Genomic DNA, 19606 nt, shown 5'->3' on the forward strand with positions numbered 1-19606 from the left:
GCGTGCACGACGCATTGCACATTGGCTCGATTTCACAGATTTCCTCCATATTCTCGTCTACGGACGTGGCCTCTTCTCCCCTTTACGCCGGCCACGCACGCGCCTGACGAACCGCCGCGCTCGCCTGAGGCGCACTCGCTCTCTGCGTGTGCGACGTGACGTTAGTGTATCTGCGGTCGAGTGAGGCCTTCTTCGCGCGTGCCTGTGCCGCTGGCTCTGCGCAGGCGGGGTGTGTGAGGCAGCGAAGTCGGCGCTTGTTGCACTGTACGTATTCAGCATCGTTCTGCTGCGCGTGGCTCTCCTCTGTTCTCTCGATACACAATCATCGGCATCCTCGCACAGAGTCGAAGAGGCGGCGGCGACACCATCATCGTTGCACGTAATCCATTTGTTCACCCGCCCACCGACCCACCTCACTGCTCCCTTCGTTTTTTTTTCGCCTTTGAGATGTCCCGCGGTGTCAAGAGCTCGCAGAGCAGCGCGGCACGCGCGATGGTGTCCTCGATGGGCACCCCGGCCGGCCTCAGCTCCTTCTTGGGCGGCTTTACCACCGGCTTGGAGAACAGAGCGAACGCGGAGCTGGAGAGCGACTACGTCGTGGGCCTGAAGCTGCTGAACAAGACCAGCGAGATCACGAAGCAAAAGGCGTTTGACCGGCTGCTCGAGCTCATGAAATCGACTTCTGACCAGGTGCTCCTGCAGTTTGCCAGCGCCACCGTTGAGGCAGTCATCCAGCACGCCCGCCACCCAAAGCCGTCGATTCGAACGTCCAGCTATCAGCTGCTGCAAGCGCTGATGAGCAAGAATAAGGAGCTGAAGAAGACGATCGTGCCGGAGCTCAAGGTTCTGTCTGGTGTCTGGGTTATGGGGATGAACGACATGGAGACCGCCGTGTGCCAGGCAGCCGCGGCCGCCTTCGACGTCGCGTTTCCCGCGGAAAAGAAGACGCTCATGCTGCAGCAGTTGATGGACGCCATCATGGTGAGTCTGCGCACCGCGGTGGAGGAGGTGATGGCCTCGAAGAAACCGCTTCAGGATGACGCGCTGGACCCGAACGCGAACAAGATCTACGCGGCGCTGAAGTCTATGGGGTATATGGTCAAGCAAGTGAGCGCCGCGCAGACAGCAGTGCTGAAATTTGTGCTGGACCCGCAGCTCTATGGGGCGCTTCTGCCACCGCGAGAGGCGCCTAAGTCATACCTGCTCGTCAAAACACCACTCGCTCGCTCCGCGGTGCTGGCGCTCCTGCGTGACGTGGTGTCCTTCTGCCCTGCGAGCCCCAAGGTGCACCAGCTCGTGTCGCAGGCGCTCTTCGGATCCATCCTGGACCCGAACGTAGCGATGGCTTTGCGGACGTGGGAGCTCCTCCTCTTTTGGTGCCGCAGCAACGTCTCGGATGTGGTGAGCCACATGAAGGGTGGGTTTCTCGATGACGTGGTGAACTGCTTCATGGGGTGCCAGCACAGTGAGCTTGGGGAGGTGATTTTCCCGTGCTTGTTCCCTCTCTTGACCTCGCTCTCCAAGGACGCGCGGTGCGAGGGCATCCTGGATGAGTTTTGTGCGGCGCTGGTGGAGCGGCTGAGCGTAATGAGCGAGACGCCGAACGTGAGCGCGCACGATCTGGGGGTGGTGCTGACGGCGCTGATGGAGTGCTGGGAGCTGCACTGCGTGCGCAAAAAGACGAGCCGCGTGTCTGAGGACAGCGTGGAGCTGCTCACGGTCATTAGCTTCAACGTAGTGAAGCTCATGCAGACCGAGGCGAAGGCGACGCGTTACCAGGCGGCCATCATAGCCGCCATGGCAAAGAGCCTCCTCAAGACCGCCAACCGGTGCGAAGATGTGTGCAGGCAGTGCTTGACCGTGATCGGCGCTCAACCCGGAGCGGCGTTCCGCGTGCTCCCCGACTCCCCCGAGCCGGCCGTGCAACGCAGCTTTGCTCTCTTCCAGGCTCGCCTGCTGGGGCGGCTGTGCGCGAGCACGTCAACGCCACCGCCACCGGCGCCTGCTGCAACGACGACGTCGCCGACGACGCGGACAGAGGGTGCGAGCACCGCGCACGGCAAGGCGCTGGTCGTGGATGTGGCGAACACGTGGCTGCTGCAGCAAGTGGCCGTCCGCCCTGATGAGCAAAAGTGGGCTCGACTCGCCGCCTTCTTTGATGAAACGCGCGATACCCAGTTCTACCCCTCCGACGCGGTGGCAGACGCCGTCCTAGACATCCTGTGCGCGTATGTGAGGCACACCCATGGCGAAGACACCTCGGCACAGGCGCATACGCGTGAAAGCAGGGCGGCACTGGCGACTTTGATAAAGGCGGGTCTGGAGTGGAAGCACCGCCCCGCTTCCCGGGACTTGATGGAGGCGACGTCGTCCACTCAGGAGCACACACTGAAGGAAGCTGCGCTGCGGCACTTGATGCAAGATCCGGCGAGGTTGTGTGAAGTACTAACCTGCGCCGTCGCCCAGTGCGACGTTGTCGGTGTTAGCCAGTGCGTCGCGGTATACGTCGAGCGTGAGCTGACCCTCTCGGAGGAGCAGCGACGCGGTGTGCTGGAGGCTCTATGCACTTCAGTGAAGGAAACGCTAGCGATGGTCACGGAGAGCGCAGCGGACTCGGACGCAGGGTCGACAACCACCAGCGACTCGGCGTCTAGGTACAGCTCTTCTGAGACCTCATCGATATCATCTGCGTCGTCGTCTACATCATCGTCATCGACCAGCGATAGCGGCCTCGGCAGCGACATGGCGGATGTGTCAGCATCCGCCGCAGGTGGTGGCGACACCGCCAACCTCGCCCCGGAAGCGAGGGAGCGGATGAAAAAATGGGGACAACTCTTGCGCAGCGGCGGGGCCTTTGCCGGGCTTTTGCATCTGGACGCCGCGTACGTTGTGGGCCACCTGCTGACACCTCTGTCCTACATCAGTGCCGCTGTGGCGACGCGCGTGTTTGTGGAGCAATACATCTCGGTCAAGGCAATGCGAGTCGCGCTGCAAAGGCAGCAGCACCACAGCGAGGACAACGATGACTTGGTGGCGTACGCGATGGAGCGGAAGGTGCACTGGTCGAGCATCGCGGATTGCAATGCCGTGACAGCGGAGGTGGGGGAGCTGCTGGACAGCTACTCCGTCCGCGCCGAGGACCGCGACGCCGTGGCTATGGCGCTTCTCCACTCCGTCTTCAGCGACGACGACGATCTGCCGCTCTCGTTCTTCGCTGTCTATCGACTCTCCCAGCTCGTGCCGTACGCCTCCAAGGCGTGCCTGGAGTCGTTCGCGACGTCCGAGTCGGGGTGGCAGCAGGCGGCGGTGGAGGTGCAGGTGGCCGCGCTGGCCAGCAACGAGTCGGCCCTCTCGCTCTATGATGGCTATCTGTCTCTCGACCTTCTGCGTCCCACCTTCACGACCACCGTACGCACAGCGCAGCTTGTCCGCCTGATAGACAGCGTCGACGGGGCGGCCGCAGCGGTGGCGATGGCCAACGCAGACCCCAAGACGGTTGCCCGTGTCTTCGGCCAGCTGCTGCGCGTGGCGGCAGCGAAAGAGGTGCTGGCGGACGGTGTGCGTCGCACGCTCTTTGGGAGTGTCTTCCCGGCCATGCTGGCGTGCTTAGACGTGGCCGAGGTAGCGGTTGAGGTGGCGGCTCTCGTGACCTCGACAGAGGGACCTATGGCGGCTGCTGGGGTGCCGTACCTGCTGCCGACGCTGGCAGCCGTGCTGCGCGATGTTGCGCAGGCGGAGGACACGGTGTTCCTGCGCCGTGCCGTCCGCCTGGTGAGCGCCGTCTCGAGCACGGCGGTGACGGCCCTCTTCCATGCCGAGGGCGCCAAGGGCATTTCGCCGGTTCTGGCAGCGGCCTACACTACCTTCTTCTCAGTGCTGGATGAGGTTGCCGATATGCTGCGCTTCAACATCGCGGCACAGCTTCCGGCGGAGCAGGAGCGGCTGCTGCTCGAGGCGAGCTGTCAGCTGCCGACGTGGGACTTGACGACGGCGAAGCTCACCCTCGTGGTCCTGCGGCACCTCGCCTCTCTGCCTGCGGTGGCCGACAGCACTGTGAAGAGCCTCATAGCGTATGCATCGAAGCAAACACCGCTGTCTGGGCTGGAGCTGCTGGCCGAGCTGTCGTGCACCCGCATCCCCACCCCTGATGTGTACAGCGAGCTCATCCGCGTCATAATCGACGCCCTCTGCCGCTGCCACCGGCTGCGCCACTTGCCATCCAACGGCCGCCTGCAGAAAGAGTCGGGTGGCTCGCTGATGGGCAGCGCACCAGCTGCCCTGACAACCCTGCGCCGAGTGGTCATGGCGGCGGTGCTAGCCAGGCGCGGCGTCGTGCTCCATAGCCGTATGGACAGCGTCCTGCGCAGCACGGTAAACCTCGTCGTGTTCGATGCCGTCTGCGAGGCGGTTTCGCAGCTGCGGTCGACGAAGGAGGGCGAGGTGGCCCCGCTCGCCAAGCTTATTGCCTTCACGTCACGCTTCATGGGCGACTTACTCACCAGCGATGTCATGACACTGCGAGGGTCTAAGATGAGTGTGGAGAAGATTGCCTCGGTGCTGTGCTTCGCCTACGCCTGGCTGTTTGCGACGGGCATTGCGAAGCTGGAGCAGCTCGGTGTATCGACAGTTGCGAGTGTCATTCGCAGCGTGTGCCTCCTGGCGAACCTGACGCTCATGCGCGTCACCGTCCCGCTTGCCGCGCCGATGCAGACCATCATGCAGCGTTTCTCGCTGAAGCCGCTGCGCGAGGAATACTCAACCGCGCAGCCGGCGAAGGTGGCACAGTTCCGCCACCAGAACTCGGTGCTGACCAAGACGCAGAAGCAGAAGATGCTGCTCTTCCCGTACTTGCTGTCGTGGTGCGTCTACCTCACCAGCGCTCCACCGCCACCAACAGAGGAGGCGCAGGGCACTGGCAGCAACGCCGCGTGTGACAAGGACTGGCAGCGACAGGTGTACAGCCTTCTCGATCTCTTGTTTGCTCTCATGCTGACTCCGATGGAGCGAGTCTCGACCAGGCTAGATTCGACGTTCATTGGTGCCTCACTGAACCCCGGTGCCGCAAGCGACAGCAGCGCCACCGGGCCGCTCGGCTTCGAGTTGGTTGCGCTCACGCGCGTCGACGCGCCGGATCAGATGGCGCAGCTGGCTCGTGGTGCCTTCGCCGTCTTTACGCAGCTACTGCACGACAACACCTTGTCGCTGACGAAGAGTTGGCTGGAGACAGTGGAGCGCAAAGGTCGCGCACTCTTCTACAGTTCCGTCGGCCAGCACATCACCGGTATCCTCATTCAAGAGAGCTTCCTGTCGGTGCTGAGGCACAGCCCTGACGGCAGCAGTAGCTTCAGCGTCGGAGACGGCTGCAGCGTGGAGGTGAACGTGGCTCAGCAGCTCATTGACCTGAGCTATGAAATGGAAGACGCGAAGGTCGCCGTGCGTATCACCTTCCCGCCGGCATTCCCGCTGCACCCGCCCGTGGTCGAGTACGAGACGGGTCGTGAGTGTGGCGTTTCCCTGAAGAAGTGGCGCTCGTGGATGCTGAAGATGTCCGTCATCCTCTTCGGTGGCTCGGCGAACGTGTGGGAGTGCATTGACCTCTTCCACCAAAACCTCGATGCGCACTTCCGCGGCATCGAGCCATGCCCCATCTGCTTCGCCGTCGTGAGTCACGTGAACCACAAGCTACCAGACGTGCGCTGCTCCGTGTGCCACAACTCCGCCTTCCACTCGAACTGCCTGTACACATGGTGGGCTACAGGCTCCAACAACGTCTGCCCGCTGTGTCGTTCGCCATGGATCGCGGAGTAGACTGCCATTCTCCACCCCCGAAGCGGATGACGAGGAAGGAGGACCGCAAGAGACAGAAAAGTCCACGTTGTGCTTGTGCTTGTGTACACTAACGAGGTCGAGAACACTGATGAAGTGCGCGACGACATCTGCGTGCCTGTCGCGGCCAACACGCAGCTGCACGCACTGCGCTACCTCCGCGCACGTCCTGGGCTCACTAGTTCAACCCCCTCCCCCTCCCACACACCCCATCATCTGCGCGCGGCAGTGCTGCCGCTAGAGCGGAAGCCTACCCCGCACTGCCCTTCGTTTCGTAAACCAGTATGACGCTAACTAATCATGAAGCGATGGAGCCCTTCAGGCGGTGCGCTGCGCTATCTTCCCCGGTGCTTCGAGCTCTTCGGGTTCATGGGAGGGTGCGTCGGGCGGGGCGGGGCGGGGGCAACGAAGACCCGTACGGTATTACACAGCGTGGGGGAGTGGGCCTGGGTGCTACCCACAGCAGCATTAGTGCATCCACTCCCCTCTGGCATCCACGACCTCTCCCCGGTTGACTGCCTTCGCGCGTGTCAGCAGACGCAGCTGTGTGCAAAGATTGGTGATGAGAGAGCGACACGCTTTTTATTGGCCTCCCCCTCTCTGCAGGTGGGCGCCTGTGCGCGCCTTCTCACGTCGCAGAACGGGTTAAGCCGCGAGTGGGTTTACATGCGTCCTTCTCGCAGCTCTTCCTCCGACGCGTCACCCATTGTGTCTCTCGTCCGTCTCCGCTCTCTTCGTCTCTGCCCGGCGGCGCCATCCACCCGGCTGACTCGCAGCTCTGCACCTTTCCTTTTTGTTCGCCGCTTGATTTTCGTGTGTGTGTGTGTGTGTGCAGCAAACAAACGCAGAGACGCAAGCGCAGATCCCACAACCGCACCATCGCATACGTGTGCGCTGCGCGCTGGCCGTCTCACCGTCCCCCCTACACACACACACACGCACACACACACACACACCATTATCATCATCCGCATCCCCCTCATTAGCCGATGAAGCCGTACGTGTGGCCAACCTCAGACGAGGCGCCGCCACCCTCTGGGCGCCGTACTTTTCCGCGCCAGTTCCAGGTGAATCACGGTACGCTCAACCTCTTCTCCCCCGCCGTCCCAGAGTCACAGCAGTGCAACACCAGGGCTGCGGCAGGGTCGTTCTCCATCACAGGGCAGCGAGGTATTCTGCACCAGCGCAACCACAACAAGGAGTCTACGGCAACCCGCGAGTTCCCCGTGAATGGGCTGCGACGTGTATCGGCACCGCAGCGGAGTGAGACGCCGCACGGCATACGCCACATACGCGACGCGGCGGGGGCCCAGCAGCATGTGCAGGTTGTAAACATCACGGACGCCTACAAGGACCCGATGCAGATGGGCCCAAGGCGCACCGGCGTCAAGTGTTTGCCGCAGAAGAGCGAATCCGACGACGTCAGCGTGGCGTTGTCCTTTGCGGGGTCGCGCCAGCAACTTAGTGCACGTGTTCTCGCCGCACCGGTAGGGAAACCGTCGCGGCCCTCTCTGTACCCGATTGATTACTCAGACCAGGAACGTTTTGCGCAGGCGGTGCGCGATCACGCACAGAAACGCACACGTGGCTTGGCGGAGTTTTACGTGCAGCTCGTGCGCGACACCGTCGGTAGTGTGACGAGTAGCACACCGAAGCCGGCCATCGTGCCGTGGTCTCTCGACCAGGAGCCGACGCGGCGGGTGCTGACGCTGGGACGGTGCCGCGATCAACTCGTGGCGCTAACCGCAATGCCCATCTCGCTGAGCGACCTCGCTCTTCTTCTATGGGGCGCCGGCAATGGCGAGGTGGCGAACTCGGATAGCCTCACGAGCGATTGTGACAAGGATGCGTCGCTCCCGCTGAACTGCCGCCCCGTGCCCTTTTGCGACTTCGCAGCCGCCTTTGGCCAAAACTCTAGCGACGTGAGGCTCGCCCGCATGAAGGTGTAATGGCAGCGCAGCACAGGCAGTTTTGGACGGCAGTATTTTACGTGCTGTGGCTGTCGGCGCGTGGGCAGCTACCAGCGTGGAAGGGTTCCTACAAAAGACAACGAGTCCCTATCCCGCACACATGGATATGCAGGCACAGACGCATAGACACAGACAGATGCAGGCAACAGTGGCGATACTGCGTCTCTCTCGGTCATAGACTCCATAGATGCCCTGCCATTGCCTCTGCCCGTCTTCCCCAGTGAAGGCGGCAGTCGGGGGCGTCCGTGTTTTTGGCGACGTGATGGTCTCTGTAGGAACTGAGCGGGGGATGGGGAGCCCACTAATCGGGACGTCACCGTTCCTCTAGCCCCCACCACAACTGTGCTCCGATTAGCCTACTCGTCGCTCTCCGACGTTCGCGATTCGTTGCTGCTCTTGTCCTCTTTTGAGTCGTTTACTGCGCTGCCTACTTTGAGGGAGGGGGGAGTACTTTTTCCAAGATAGAAAGATCGATGCCCACGCCAGAGATGCTGGCCTGCGCGCACGCACTCACGCACTCGCTCGATTGCTCCCTCTTTGCGAATCCCTCTGAAAAGGTCAGCGAGCAGCATCGATGCCGCTGCGGTACGTAGGGGCATGTCACTGAACCGCACATCCGAGCATAATAGACGTGAGGCCCCTCATCTCAGACATCCTGAACGTCGCTCGACATGTTTGAGGGGTGCACGTGGAGTCGCCGTGACCCTCTCTTTGCGGATTTGTTAACTCTTCAACTGAACTGATGACAAGAGGGACACATTTCAGTGCGTGGCATTCTTGGGGCTCAGCACACACCACTCTCTCTGGGGGGGGAGCCTAGCGGCCCCTCAACCTCTCGTCCGTGACAGGGTCCAGCGCCTACGGCACAGGGAGGTGAGTGCGATGTTGTGTCGCTGCTGGTGTCCGCGGTGAGGTCCTGTAGAGGAGGGAGGGCGGTGCTGCGTCGGAGCGTCCTGCTACAGCACACACGCTGGTGCCATCTGTGCGATGGGCAGTGCGTGTGCGTGTCTCGAGCGTATCTCGCGTGGTCCTCACCACCCATTGGTGGGGAGGCCGAGTGTCGTCCCGAGGAAGATAGCAGGTGGCCACCTGCGGACCGGGTATGGGGGTGGGTAGGGCTTGAGGCAGGGGCCGAGCGGCGTTAGCCTCGTCTTGTACGGCAGGGCGACGGGGGCACACGTCGAAGCGGAGAAAAGGTAAACTCTGTTCGGCTCTCGTCTTGCCCACGAGGAGCCTCTCTGTCTCTGTCTGCCCCCCCCCTCCCCCTCCTCACCGCTTGCACACCTAGACGTGCACCGTCCTCACTGCTCAACAGGTGTGCCTCCGCGCCATTTTTAACTCAAAAACTCCAGGAGAGCGAGCGCATGTACTCGCTGTCCTCTTTCTTTTATCGCCGGCTGCCTTGCAAGTCAGTGCGGCATCCGGCAGCCTTGTCACGACCACCATCTTGTCCTGTGACCGCTGTCGCTAGTAGCACCGGGTATGGCGTCGAAAACACACACACACACACGTACACACCAGCATTTGGATGTGGGAGCGATGATCGACTCTTGCTCGTTATGGAAGCTCCTTCCCCTATCGTAGTTGTACCGGCGATTTCGTGCAGAGCCGCTCACGCTCTCTGATGGTGGCATATCCCCAGCGGTACCGACCTTGTGCTTGTGGGTCTGGATTGATTCGCATACACCCATACGCCCCTCATCCCCTCCCCTCCCCTCCCTCGCACACAACGGCGCGCCTCCGACACAGATGCGTTTCCTGTAGCGTTTGGTTCGACGTAGACCGTGTCTACCGGGCGTCTGTGTGTGCGTGTAGCTGCACTCACTGGCGCTGTTTCCGGCTTGCGCTCTCTTCATCTATCGCCATATCGTTGTCGCTGTGGTCATTAGCCTCAGCCTTGCACGCCGCGACGAATGGCCAGCTCTGGCGTCCCCTCGCTGATGGATACATCTCGCCCAGCCCATCCGCCTGTCTCGCGTGTGCGTTCTTTCAGAATCGTCTTTGCCTCTCTTATTCCGCGTATTGCCCCTATCCTGCCCGTCCACATACAGCCACGAGCGCGCACGGAATTCGCGGCTCGTTGCCGTGTGTTTTCGCACGCGGACTCGCACCCTTCTCTTCGCCTTCAGCTTGCTTCTCTACGGACCCCTCACCCTTGTTGCCGTGCCTGAGCTCGAAACGGGGACAGCATCCGCCCCACCCCCACCACGCACGCACGCACCGCGGGGTGAGGGCATCGTTGGTATGTCTTTCACCACAGCCACAGGAGGGGAGAGCTCAGTCTGACGTCTTTGCTTGATGAAGCTGACGGGGTCGGGTGGCGAAGGGGGAATGAGGCTAAACGACGTTTTGAGCGATGTTGGAGGGTTGGAAGGCACGGAATGAGAAAGTGTGTCGGCACAACGTATGACAGAAAAGGAAAGCATGAGTTGACATCGGAAGAGACGAGGCTGCGGAGAGGGAGGGAAGCTTGGAGCTGGCCTTCGCCCCACCCCCCTCCCCGCCACCGCTCTTTCATGCTCGCCTTCCTCTACAGGTGTATGCGGTCATGCCTCTCCCCATCTCGGTATGTGTGTCTGATCGGATTCTCCCTGCTGCTTTTGAAGCTGCTGCCTGTTTTCGTTTTTGTTATTCTGCATGCTGTCACAACGATATCCTCCCTTGCCCCTTGAAAGCTTCTCTACGCACCTTTGCCCCTCCCCTCCCTCCCTCCCCCCACATCTCCCTCTCTGTCTTTCGCTTGCCCCCCCCCCTCCTTATTCCTTTCTCTCTCTCTGTGTGCGTGAGTGTGTGTGGGTGTGTTTGAGTGGCTTCGTCGTCTGCTTCGCTCAGCTTCATCGTGGTGTGTCGGTCCTCCTCCTCTGCCACGTGCTGCCGTCATGAAGCACACACACACACACACACACACACACACACACACACACACACACACACACACACACAGAGCACTCGTGTTCGTATGCGCCATGCGCCGACTTGTTATGTTTGCCGCCTTTTGTTTTTGTTTTCCCGTGTCCGTGAACGGTCGCCGCAGGCCTGTCACGCCGTTGCCCCGCGAACTTCCCCCCCCCCCCTCCACCGGCTCAGACGTCTTGCAAAACTGCTGCCAGCCTCGCACTTTCTCTCGTGCGCGCGCGTGCACCTTCTGCGTGTTTGCCGGGACGGCTTCGGCTCATCATCTCTCTCGCCTCCATCGCTGCCGTTTCGGTGCCTTTTCACCGCTCCCCATGTTGCATGTTTTTGGCCTGTTTCTTGCTCCCTCGGTGTGGTCGATGCTGCCGCTTCACGCTGCGGGGAAGGGAGGGGGGCGGTGACGGCGCTTGTTATGGACCCTCTCCTCCTGCCCCTTCCTGGGGCTTCGTCGTGGCAGCGGCAAGTAGTGCCATCGACAAAAATCGTGCAAGTGCCAGGGTGATCATACCAAAGTTGCCGTCCCCAGTGCGCGCGATATGCACACTAAGAACGCAGAGTCGGAATCCAGAGAGGAGAGGGACGGGGTGTGAGAGCGAGGGTGCTTGCATAGGTCGTGGAAGTGCCCCTCCCTCTTTACGCAGACATGCACGCGCGCACGACCGTCAGCACTGCAGAGACAAAGGCGAATCGAGTAGAAAGGCACGCGCTACTCCGGGGGTGCACAAAACACCCCTGCGCGACGGCGCGGCACTGTTCGCCGTGCGCCCCTCATGGAGGCCTTCGGCGGTGCCGATCGCTCACCTCCTCCCTGCCCCTCTCTCTGTCTCGCTGTGCGTATGCGAGGCATTCTTCATGCTTGCATAGGCTGCATCACCTATCCGACACCCACCTCCTATCACTCCTCTCTCTCGCACCACCAAGCCTCTCTCCCCCTCGCCCTCTCCCTTCACCACCCGTCTTCTCACGGTGCCGGCTCCGTTGCTGCCGGCGATAGAAGAGCATCGACTGGCTTTGTACTCCTCGCTCCGTCAAGGCCTCACCCGTGTACAGCCGCCCCCCCCCCTCCTCCGTCCACCATCTTCCTTACCTCATACACGCACGCTTGCGCACACTTCACAACGAAAAGGCACACTGTATAAGCACCATGCTCCGCCGCCTTGCCCCGCTGCTGGCGGAGTTTAACTTCGTTCCCCTAGTGTCGAAGGTGTCGCACAAGGAAACCAAGTACCGTCTCTTGACCAAGGACTATGTCTCTGTGGTGCAGCCCGGCGCTGGACTGCCGGAGATGCTGCGAGTGGATCCGGCAGCGCTTACGCTGCTGTCCTCCACGGCCTTCGATGACGTAGAACATCTGCTGCGCTCTTCGCACCTGATGTCCCTGCGCAAGATCTTCGACGATCCCGAGGCCAGCGACAATGACAAGTTTGTAGCGCTGCAGCTGCTGAAGAATGCGAACATCTCCTCGGCCCGCTTGCTGCCCGGCTGCCAGGATACCGGCACGGCCATCATCGCGGGCTACCGTGGCGATCAGGTGTTTGTGCCCGGCAACGACGAAGAGGCCCTCAGCCGCGGCGTGTACGACATCTTCCAGAAGCGCAACTTTCGCTACAGCCAGAACGTACCGCTCAGCATGTACGATGAAAAAAACACCGGCACGAACCTGCCAGCACAGATTGACCTCTACGCCAGCAAGGGGATGGAATACAGCTTCATGTTTGTCGCGAAGGGCGGCGGCTCGGCAAACAAGTCCTTCCTGCTGCAGGAGACCAAGTCCGTGCTCAACCCTAAATCGCTTCGCAATTTTCTCAAGGAGAAGCTGGCCATGTTCGGCACCTCGGCCTGCCCGCCGTACCATGTCGCCGTCGTCATTGGTGGCACGAGCGCTGAGATGACCATGAAGGTGTTGAAGTACGCCTCCTGCCACTACTACGACGACCTGATCACAAAGCCGGACATGAAAACGGGCTACACATTCCGCGACCTCGAGCTGGAGGAGGAGGTATTGAAGGTATGCCAGAACATCGGGATGGGTGCTCAGTTTGGCGGCAAGTACTACGCCCATGACGTGCGCGTGATCCGCATGCCTCGCCACGGCGCCTCCTGTCCCATCGGCATCGGTGTTTCGTGCAGCGCGGATCGCCAGGCGCTTGGCAAGATCAACAAGGATGGCGTGTGGCTGGAGGAGCTGGAGATGGAGCCGTCCCAGTATCTGCCGGACTTGAAGGAGGATGAGCTGCTTAAGACGCCGGCGGTCATGGTGAACCTGAACCGGCCCATGCCAGAGGTTCTTCAGGAGCTCTCCAAGCACCCTGTCAGGACCCGCCTCAGCCTCACGGGCACCATCATCGTAGCGCGCGACAGTGCCCACGCCCGGATGCGCGAGATGCTGGAGGCTGGCAAGCCGCTGCCGCAGTACATGAAGGAGCACCCCGTGTACTACGCCGGCCCGGCGAAGCAACCCGACGGTCTTCCGTCCGGCTCCTTCGGTCCGACGACGGCTGGCCGCATGGACCCGTTTGTCGACCTCTTCCAGTCTCACGGCGGCTCCATGGTGATGCTTGCCAAGGGCAACCGCAGCAAGCAGGTGACGAAAGCGTGCCACAAGTACGGCGGTTTCTACCTGGGCAGCATTGGCGGCCCAGCGGCCGTGCTGGCGCAGAATGCGATCAAGAAAGTCGAGTGCCTCGACATGAAGGACCTTGGCATGGAGGCAGTGTGGAGGATCGAAGTGGAGAACTTCCCAGCCTTCATCGTTGTGGATGACAAGGGCAACGACTTCTTCGAACAGCTCTAGACAGCGGCGCGATGAAGGATGGGCGCAGATGCGTTTTCGCACGAGAGTCGTGCAAGAGGGAGCGGGCTCTTTCGTTTTTCCTGTTTACGTATCGGCATGGTTGCAATCCGCGCGAGTGCGAGGTGAGGAGCTACAGAGGGCGGCGCGGCTTGCGCCCGCGTCTGTGCGTGTGCGCCCTGGCCATGCCGTGTAGGTGCTCGCAGTGCACGCCGGCGCACACACTCGCAACCGTTTTCCCTATCGTTTCCCCTTCTATGCCACCCGCTTTGGTGCTGTTGCCGTCTAAATATTTCTGCATCCTGTACGTGCGTCCGTGCGTCTGACCAACGTCTCTCTGTGGGTGTCTGCCAGTCTGCGTATGTGTGGGTGTGGGTGTAGATGGCCTGCCCCTGCCCCCACCCACCCCCTTCCTCCTTGTCCATACAACGAAGGGCCCCAGAAAGGAGAACTGAGCATCTCGAGGATAGGGCGCTCTCGCAGGCTGAGAACATGCATGGAGGGGGACGGGGAAACACGAAGGAACGCGCGCATCGGTGCGGTGTCTCTCGTCTATCCCTTCAAGTATACGCAGACGACAGGCGTTCGCGAACAATCGAAGGACAGAACAGCAGCCAACATCGGCAGCGAGAGAAGAGACGCAGAGGCATGGAGTGAAGCTCGCCCATGTGTTGACGTCGCGCCTCACGTTACACTTTCCGTGGTGTGGATGGCGCACGCTCGTCTCTCTCTCTCGAGCCCTTCTCCACCCCTTCCTCCTCGTCTTCTCAGGTGTTCACAGGCTCTATGCGCCGTCTTCGAGTGGTGATGCCGACCGTGTTGACTGGCCACTCCTTCGTTGTGCGTGCTCGCTGTGCCTGCGCGAGTGAGAGCGCACGCGTTGTGTAGGTGCGTGGGCTGCACTGCCTCTCGTCGCCGTCCTGCTCGCCCCCCCCCACCACCACCACTCCCGTGTGTATCACCTGCTTCACTAGTCCCCCCCCTTTTTTTTTCTTAGAAGCTAGCTTGATGTCTCACGGAGGTTGCAGCCTGCGCCACCTTTTGCCTTGTCCTTTATAGTGTATGGCCTATGCCGACTTGTTTCGTGTCTTACCGCTTTCATAGACTCTACGACTCTTCTCACCCCGCGCTCTGCGGGAGTCGCTGGTGCGCGCGTGGGTGCGTGTTCGTCGTTTGGGTTCTCTCACCGAGTCGGCAGCCCCTTCCCTGTTCGGTTGCTTTCGTTTTTGTTCGCTTGTGCTCTCTTACTTGACGCCTTCTTTTAACCTTATCAGTTTGCTAACTACACACATACACACACACACACACACACACACCGCACCCCGGTCCCACCCCACCGCCCACCTGCGCAACGATCGCCGGCTTATCTCTTCGCCCCTCCTCCCACCATCGTCACCACGAAGCACCTTCGCTGGACACGTGAAAAACGAGGCAGCTTCCCCGCATGTACCTCACTTCTACGCTCATCCTTCATGAGGAGGTAATAAAGTCGACGTGCGCAGAGCAGCCAAAGAAGAGGTCCGGAACGGGAAGGCAAGCCGATGCTCGCGCGCCTCTGCCTTGCTCACACGCACCTGCACAAGCGCGTCCATGCAGGTGCAGGTTGGGCTCCTTTTCCGGCGTTGTGAAGAAACCTGCGGTCCAGCGATGCGGCAGCCACGTACCGGTCCCCTGCGCCGCTGTGCGTGCATGCCAGCGGCGGGTTCTTCTCCTCTCCTTTGTTCCCGTTCTCTTTATGGTCCTGCGGAGAGCGTCTGCGCATTACGTCGTTGATGAGACATGCGCCGACTCTTTGACACCGAGTCCGATGCGTGTGCATGCGTGCGTGTATGTATAGTCTCGAAGCCCACTGACATGTCTGCACTCCCGCATCGTTCTCGTCTTCCGCCTCCCCCCCCCCCTCCCACCCTCTTCTGCCCTCTTGGCGGCTGCTATACTGCCCCTTGTTCCTTTCTTTCTAGCTGTCTGTCTACTCTTGTCGAGTAGCACCGTCTTTCGCCTGTTGTTGCGCGCTCGTGGAAGTCGACGTGACCGTGCCTGTGCAGGTGTGGACCAACTTAGTTCGACTGCCGCGCGGTGTGCGCTGGCCGCTCTCTTCGCGTCTACATCAATTCCTTACTGGCATCCACCACACGCGCACACGAGGATCAAATACGTCTCGCTCCTGGGCAGCTCTGCATCTCCTGGCGCGTTCGTGGCCGAGCGCGACGCACAGCCCCATCAGAGGAACTCACCATCACCATCACTATCACCACCGCACACACACACACACACACACACCGCCTGCACGGTTGTTCTACCCTTTTTCCTCTTTTCGCTGCAACGAGGGCAATGCTGCGGCGACTTGTGGGCGGTTTGGCTTCGCGAGGTGGATCCATCATGAACCTCCGCGCATCTCACTTCTCTCTCTCATCACCCTCGTCTCCACTGCATGCCTCTCAACCATCTCCATGCCACACGTCGGTGCGCGCCATTGGTACTGCGATGCCCGGCGCGATGCACCAGCCCGGGGAGTCGGGGCAGGCGGCCGGGTCGAGTACCACGATCCCCGGAAAGGAGACATGGGGGCAGTTCAGTGCCAAGATGCGTCACGGCCGCCGCCGCATCCGCGTCATTGACATCGCAGCGAAGATGTCCTATGAATACCAGATGTTGAAGAAGATGTGCAAGCGGCGCCCCGCCATGCGGCAGTGGGCGGTGCGCGACGACTACTGCGACATGAGCCCCGGCGTGGTCGTCATGTCACCCTCTATGCAGGCTGCCTTCATGAAGGTGTTTCGGCTGAAGGACAAGGGTCTCATTCGCCAGTGCCTGCGCGACATCATCCCGATCATCGAGTACCGCAACCGCGAGGAGCGACCGGCCGCAATGCGCGATAAGGCGTCCGACATGATCCCCGAAGGCGAGCCCGACACCCTCAACCAAAAGAAACGCGAGCTTTTCGAGCGCAAGGAGACGGGCGAGAACTTCAAGCCGCTCTACCTGCACGACAAGCGCTCGCAGGCGAAGCTGCGCTTCAAGATTCGGCAGCGGCTCATCAAGTTTCAGCGGCAGATCGCCATCGCGAACGCTGTGGCGAGCCGCACCGTCCTGTACTCGACGGATGACGCGATCGGCTACTTTCTCTTCCGCGGCGCTGCCATGTACGCCGGAATGCACCGCGTCTTCTTTGAGCTGAGCAAGCAGCTTCCGCATTTTGTGCCGAAGAGCATGCTGGACTTTGGCGCCGGCACTGGCACGGCCATTCTAGTGGCGAAGGAGGTGTACGACCCCGGCGCCCTCGCTTACCCGCTTTACCGCTCCATGCGGCAGACCATGACCGGGAACGTGAGCGCGCAGGCGCAGCAGCTGCGCGAGCTTCGCTACGACCTCCGCCGTCTTAGCCGAAACAACACGGAGAAGAGGAAGGCCCGCTTCATGGCGGTGGCGGCACTGCTGGAGCGTGGCGAAGTTGACCCGGCCGATTTGCCGGCCGACCTTCGCCGCGAGATCGCACAAGTCGCGGCCAACGCCGCAGCAAACAAAAAACGTCGTCTCATCAGCGAGTCGCACGCCCGCTACCGCGAAGTCGTCGACGGCACCGAGTGGGAGGATGGCGACCCGCTCGGCGAGAAGAAGAGCATGGCAGAGGACCCAAGCAACGTGTTCGACGGCGAGGAGGACGGCGACGGCGGCGGCGACGGGGCGGCGGCAGGGGAGCGGACGTGGTGGGAGAAGCTGGTCGACATGGAGAACGCCACTGCGCAGGAGCGGGCGAGCCGGCGGCTGCAGCCGCTGCAGGAAGTCACGGCGATCGAGCCCAGCCCAGGCATGATGGAGATTGGCACGATGGTGCTCCACGACGACATCCCTAACGTCGCATGGAAGCGGTACCTGCTGCCGGAGGACGAGTCCATCCAGCACGATCTCGTAGTGGCTGCCTACTCCCTCAGTGAAGTCGCAGACTCGGCGAACCGGACGCGGCTCGTGCAGCAGCTGTGGAAGATGACACGCGGGGTACTCGTGCTTGTGGAGTTCTCGAATCTGCACAACTTCAACCTCCTGATGGAGGCCCGCGACACGATCCTGGAAGAAAAGGGCATTGGTCTATGGGACTGGCAGCCGACCATTGTAGCCCCGTGCCCGCACGAGCAGCGCTGTCCGCTGCGCCACTGCAAGGCGGGCGTGAAGAGCAAGCGCATGCGTCTCTGCACGACCGAGGCACAGTACCGTGCCACCTTCATCGATGTCTGGGCACGGCACATGCCGCTGAAGGTGGGCATCGAGCCCATCTCTTATATGATTTTTGCCCGCAACGAGCTCGTGCCGGAGCGGGCGGAGCGGCGAGAGGCGCAGGTGAAGCGGGAGGAGGCGGAGCGGGTTCAGGCACGAGATGCGAAGCAGCGAGAGCTCTATGCGGCCTCGCTGTCGTTGAAGGACGTTGTCTTCGATCGATTGAGTGACGAGGCGCTGCACCGACCCTCGACCGGCGTGCCGGAGAAGTTGTCGGGAGCAGCGGCCGCCGATGACGTGGCTCCCTCGTCGACACTTACGCAGGCGTTGCCAAGCGGCGCCACCAGCGCCGCGGAGGTGGGCCAGCTGCCCTTGACCGTCCCCCGCCTAGCCCAGACCTCTGCGCAGCGGTACAACAAGCTCGTCTACCCGCTCCAGTTTCCACCAGCAACGCACCGGTACAACCGCGCCTTCGTTGACGCCGGGTATCAGCGGCAGCGCGCCATCACGCCTTCCGAGATGCTGGTCGTTCGCGAGGAGTTGAAGGACATGCTGCGTCGAGTATCGCGCGTAAGCCCATCATATCTGCGCGTGGTGCGCGACCCTACGTGCCGGGGCAAGATCCAGGCGTGCTTCTGCACACCGGATGGTGACCTCATCACCGCCCGCGTCTACCGCCGCTTCTACGGCGACCACAGCAGCGTCCGCCGCCACACGACGATGCGCTGGCAGCACATTGGCGGCTGGAAGCTGCTGAAGCGCATCCGCAGCGGCTCTCTCTTTCCACACGACCTGCCGCTCTACGCGGTGAATCGGCATCCCCAGGTGGATTTTCCCAACACCCTCGTCGGTGTGAAGCACTCCACGGTGGAGAAGACGGCGATGCAGTACAACGACCCGATGTCGCTGATGGAAACACCAGAGGAGGAGCTCTCGCGCGAGGAGGTGAAGCAGAAGCGCCGCCTGCTGCGCGACGAGGAGGAGCACAGGAAGGCAGAGGCGAAGCTCGAGGAGGTGCTGGGCACCAAGATCCGAGACGCCTCACTGGAGGGTCACATCGACGCTCGCCGCCGCATCTCGGCCGAGGAGTGGGCCAAGGCGGTGCGCCATGCGAGGCAAAAGACGGTGCGGCACACGCAGCAGACGATCCCGAACGCAGCCAAGATGCGCGCGCTGAAGCGAACGCTCGAGGTACGGCATCGCAACGTGTGGCGAGAGATGAAGCAGAATCGTCGACGCTGAGGAGCGGTCGAGCGGGAGATGTCCATTCGTTGTTTTCTGTGAAAGCCGCCCTATCGGCCCACTGGCTCTCCTCAGTACCACCAGCGCCCTTTTCACAAGCTTGCCGCGCCAATGGTCCCCCTCTTGTGCGTCTGTATCTCTGCTGCTCCGCGCGCGGTTGTGGTGGCGGTGGTGGTGGGAAGGAGGAAGGGTTTGCGAGAGTGCGACCACCGCCCTCAGTGCCTCCATTCTCTTGTGCTCCAACTGTGCCGCAGCCGATTGAAGCTCACACACTCGTGCATCGGGAGAGGGCTGATAGGGCGGAGCGGATCGCCGTGGTACGGCAGGAGAGAGAATTTGGTATAGTGCGGCGCAGTGGGTCGACTCGCCCTTGCCTGCTGGTATTCGTTCACACAGTAACCTAATCACACACAGGCATGCACATGAACGGCTCGCCGGTTGGCGGCCCGCTCTCCCTTCCGTGGCTGCTGGAAACGGGGTGTTCGAGACACGGTTTTTTGTTCTTCAGTTGATGGTGACTCGTGGCACAAGCCGGAGCGTTATTATGTGATGTGCCGGCTGCTCACCTCTTCCGCGAGCATCGGCACAGCAGCCCCGGTGCTCTTTGCGTGCTGGTGCATATATATGTGCGCGCGTGCACGCTCCCCCCCCC

General features: G+C 61.5%; 4 protein-coding genes across 4 annotated transcripts; all 4 read left to right on the forward strand.

The window, feature by feature from the left end:
• Positions 1-447: 447 nt before the first annotated feature.
• Positions 448-5808, forward strand: LMJF_24_0300 (conserved hypothetical protein; the record flags this gene model as incomplete). The annotated part of the gene is made up of 1 exon (XM_001683495.1): positions 448-5808. The coding sequence occupies one exon, from the start codon at positions 448-450 to the stop codon at positions 5806-5808; it is 5361 nt and encodes a 1786-aa protein (XP_001683547.1).
• A 1007-nt stretch (positions 5809-6815) lies between these two features.
• LMJF_24_0310 (conserved hypothetical protein) lies at positions 6816-7775 on the forward strand (the record flags this gene model as incomplete). The annotated part of the gene is made up of 1 exon (XM_001683496.1): positions 6816-7775. One exon carries the CDS (start codon positions 6816-6818, stop codon positions 7773-7775), a length of 960 nt encoding a protein of 319 aa, XP_001683548.1.
• A 4078-nt stretch (positions 7776-11853) lies between these two features.
• Positions 11854-13503, forward strand: LMJF_24_0320 (putative fumarate hydratase; the record flags this gene model as incomplete). Its single annotated transcript, XM_001683497.1, has 1 exon — positions 11854-13503. One exon carries the CDS (start codon positions 11854-11856, stop codon positions 13501-13503), a length of 1650 nt encoding a protein of 549 aa, XP_001683549.1.
• A 2328-nt stretch (positions 13504-15831) lies between these two features.
• On the forward strand, positions 15832-18954 carry LMJF_24_0330 (conserved hypothetical protein; the record flags this gene model as incomplete). Its single annotated transcript, XM_001683498.1, has 1 exon — positions 15832-18954. The coding sequence occupies one exon, from the start codon at positions 15832-15834 to the stop codon at positions 18952-18954; it is 3123 nt and encodes a 1040-aa protein (XP_001683550.1).
• Between the last annotated feature and the right edge of the window lie 652 nt (positions 18955-19606).

Source organism: Leishmania major, chromosome 24, assembly GCF_000002725.2.
Source record: "Leishmania major strain Friedlin complete genome, chromosome 24".
Classification (NCBI taxonomy): domain Eukaryota; phylum Euglenozoa; class Kinetoplastea; order Trypanosomatida; family Trypanosomatidae; genus Leishmania; species Leishmania major.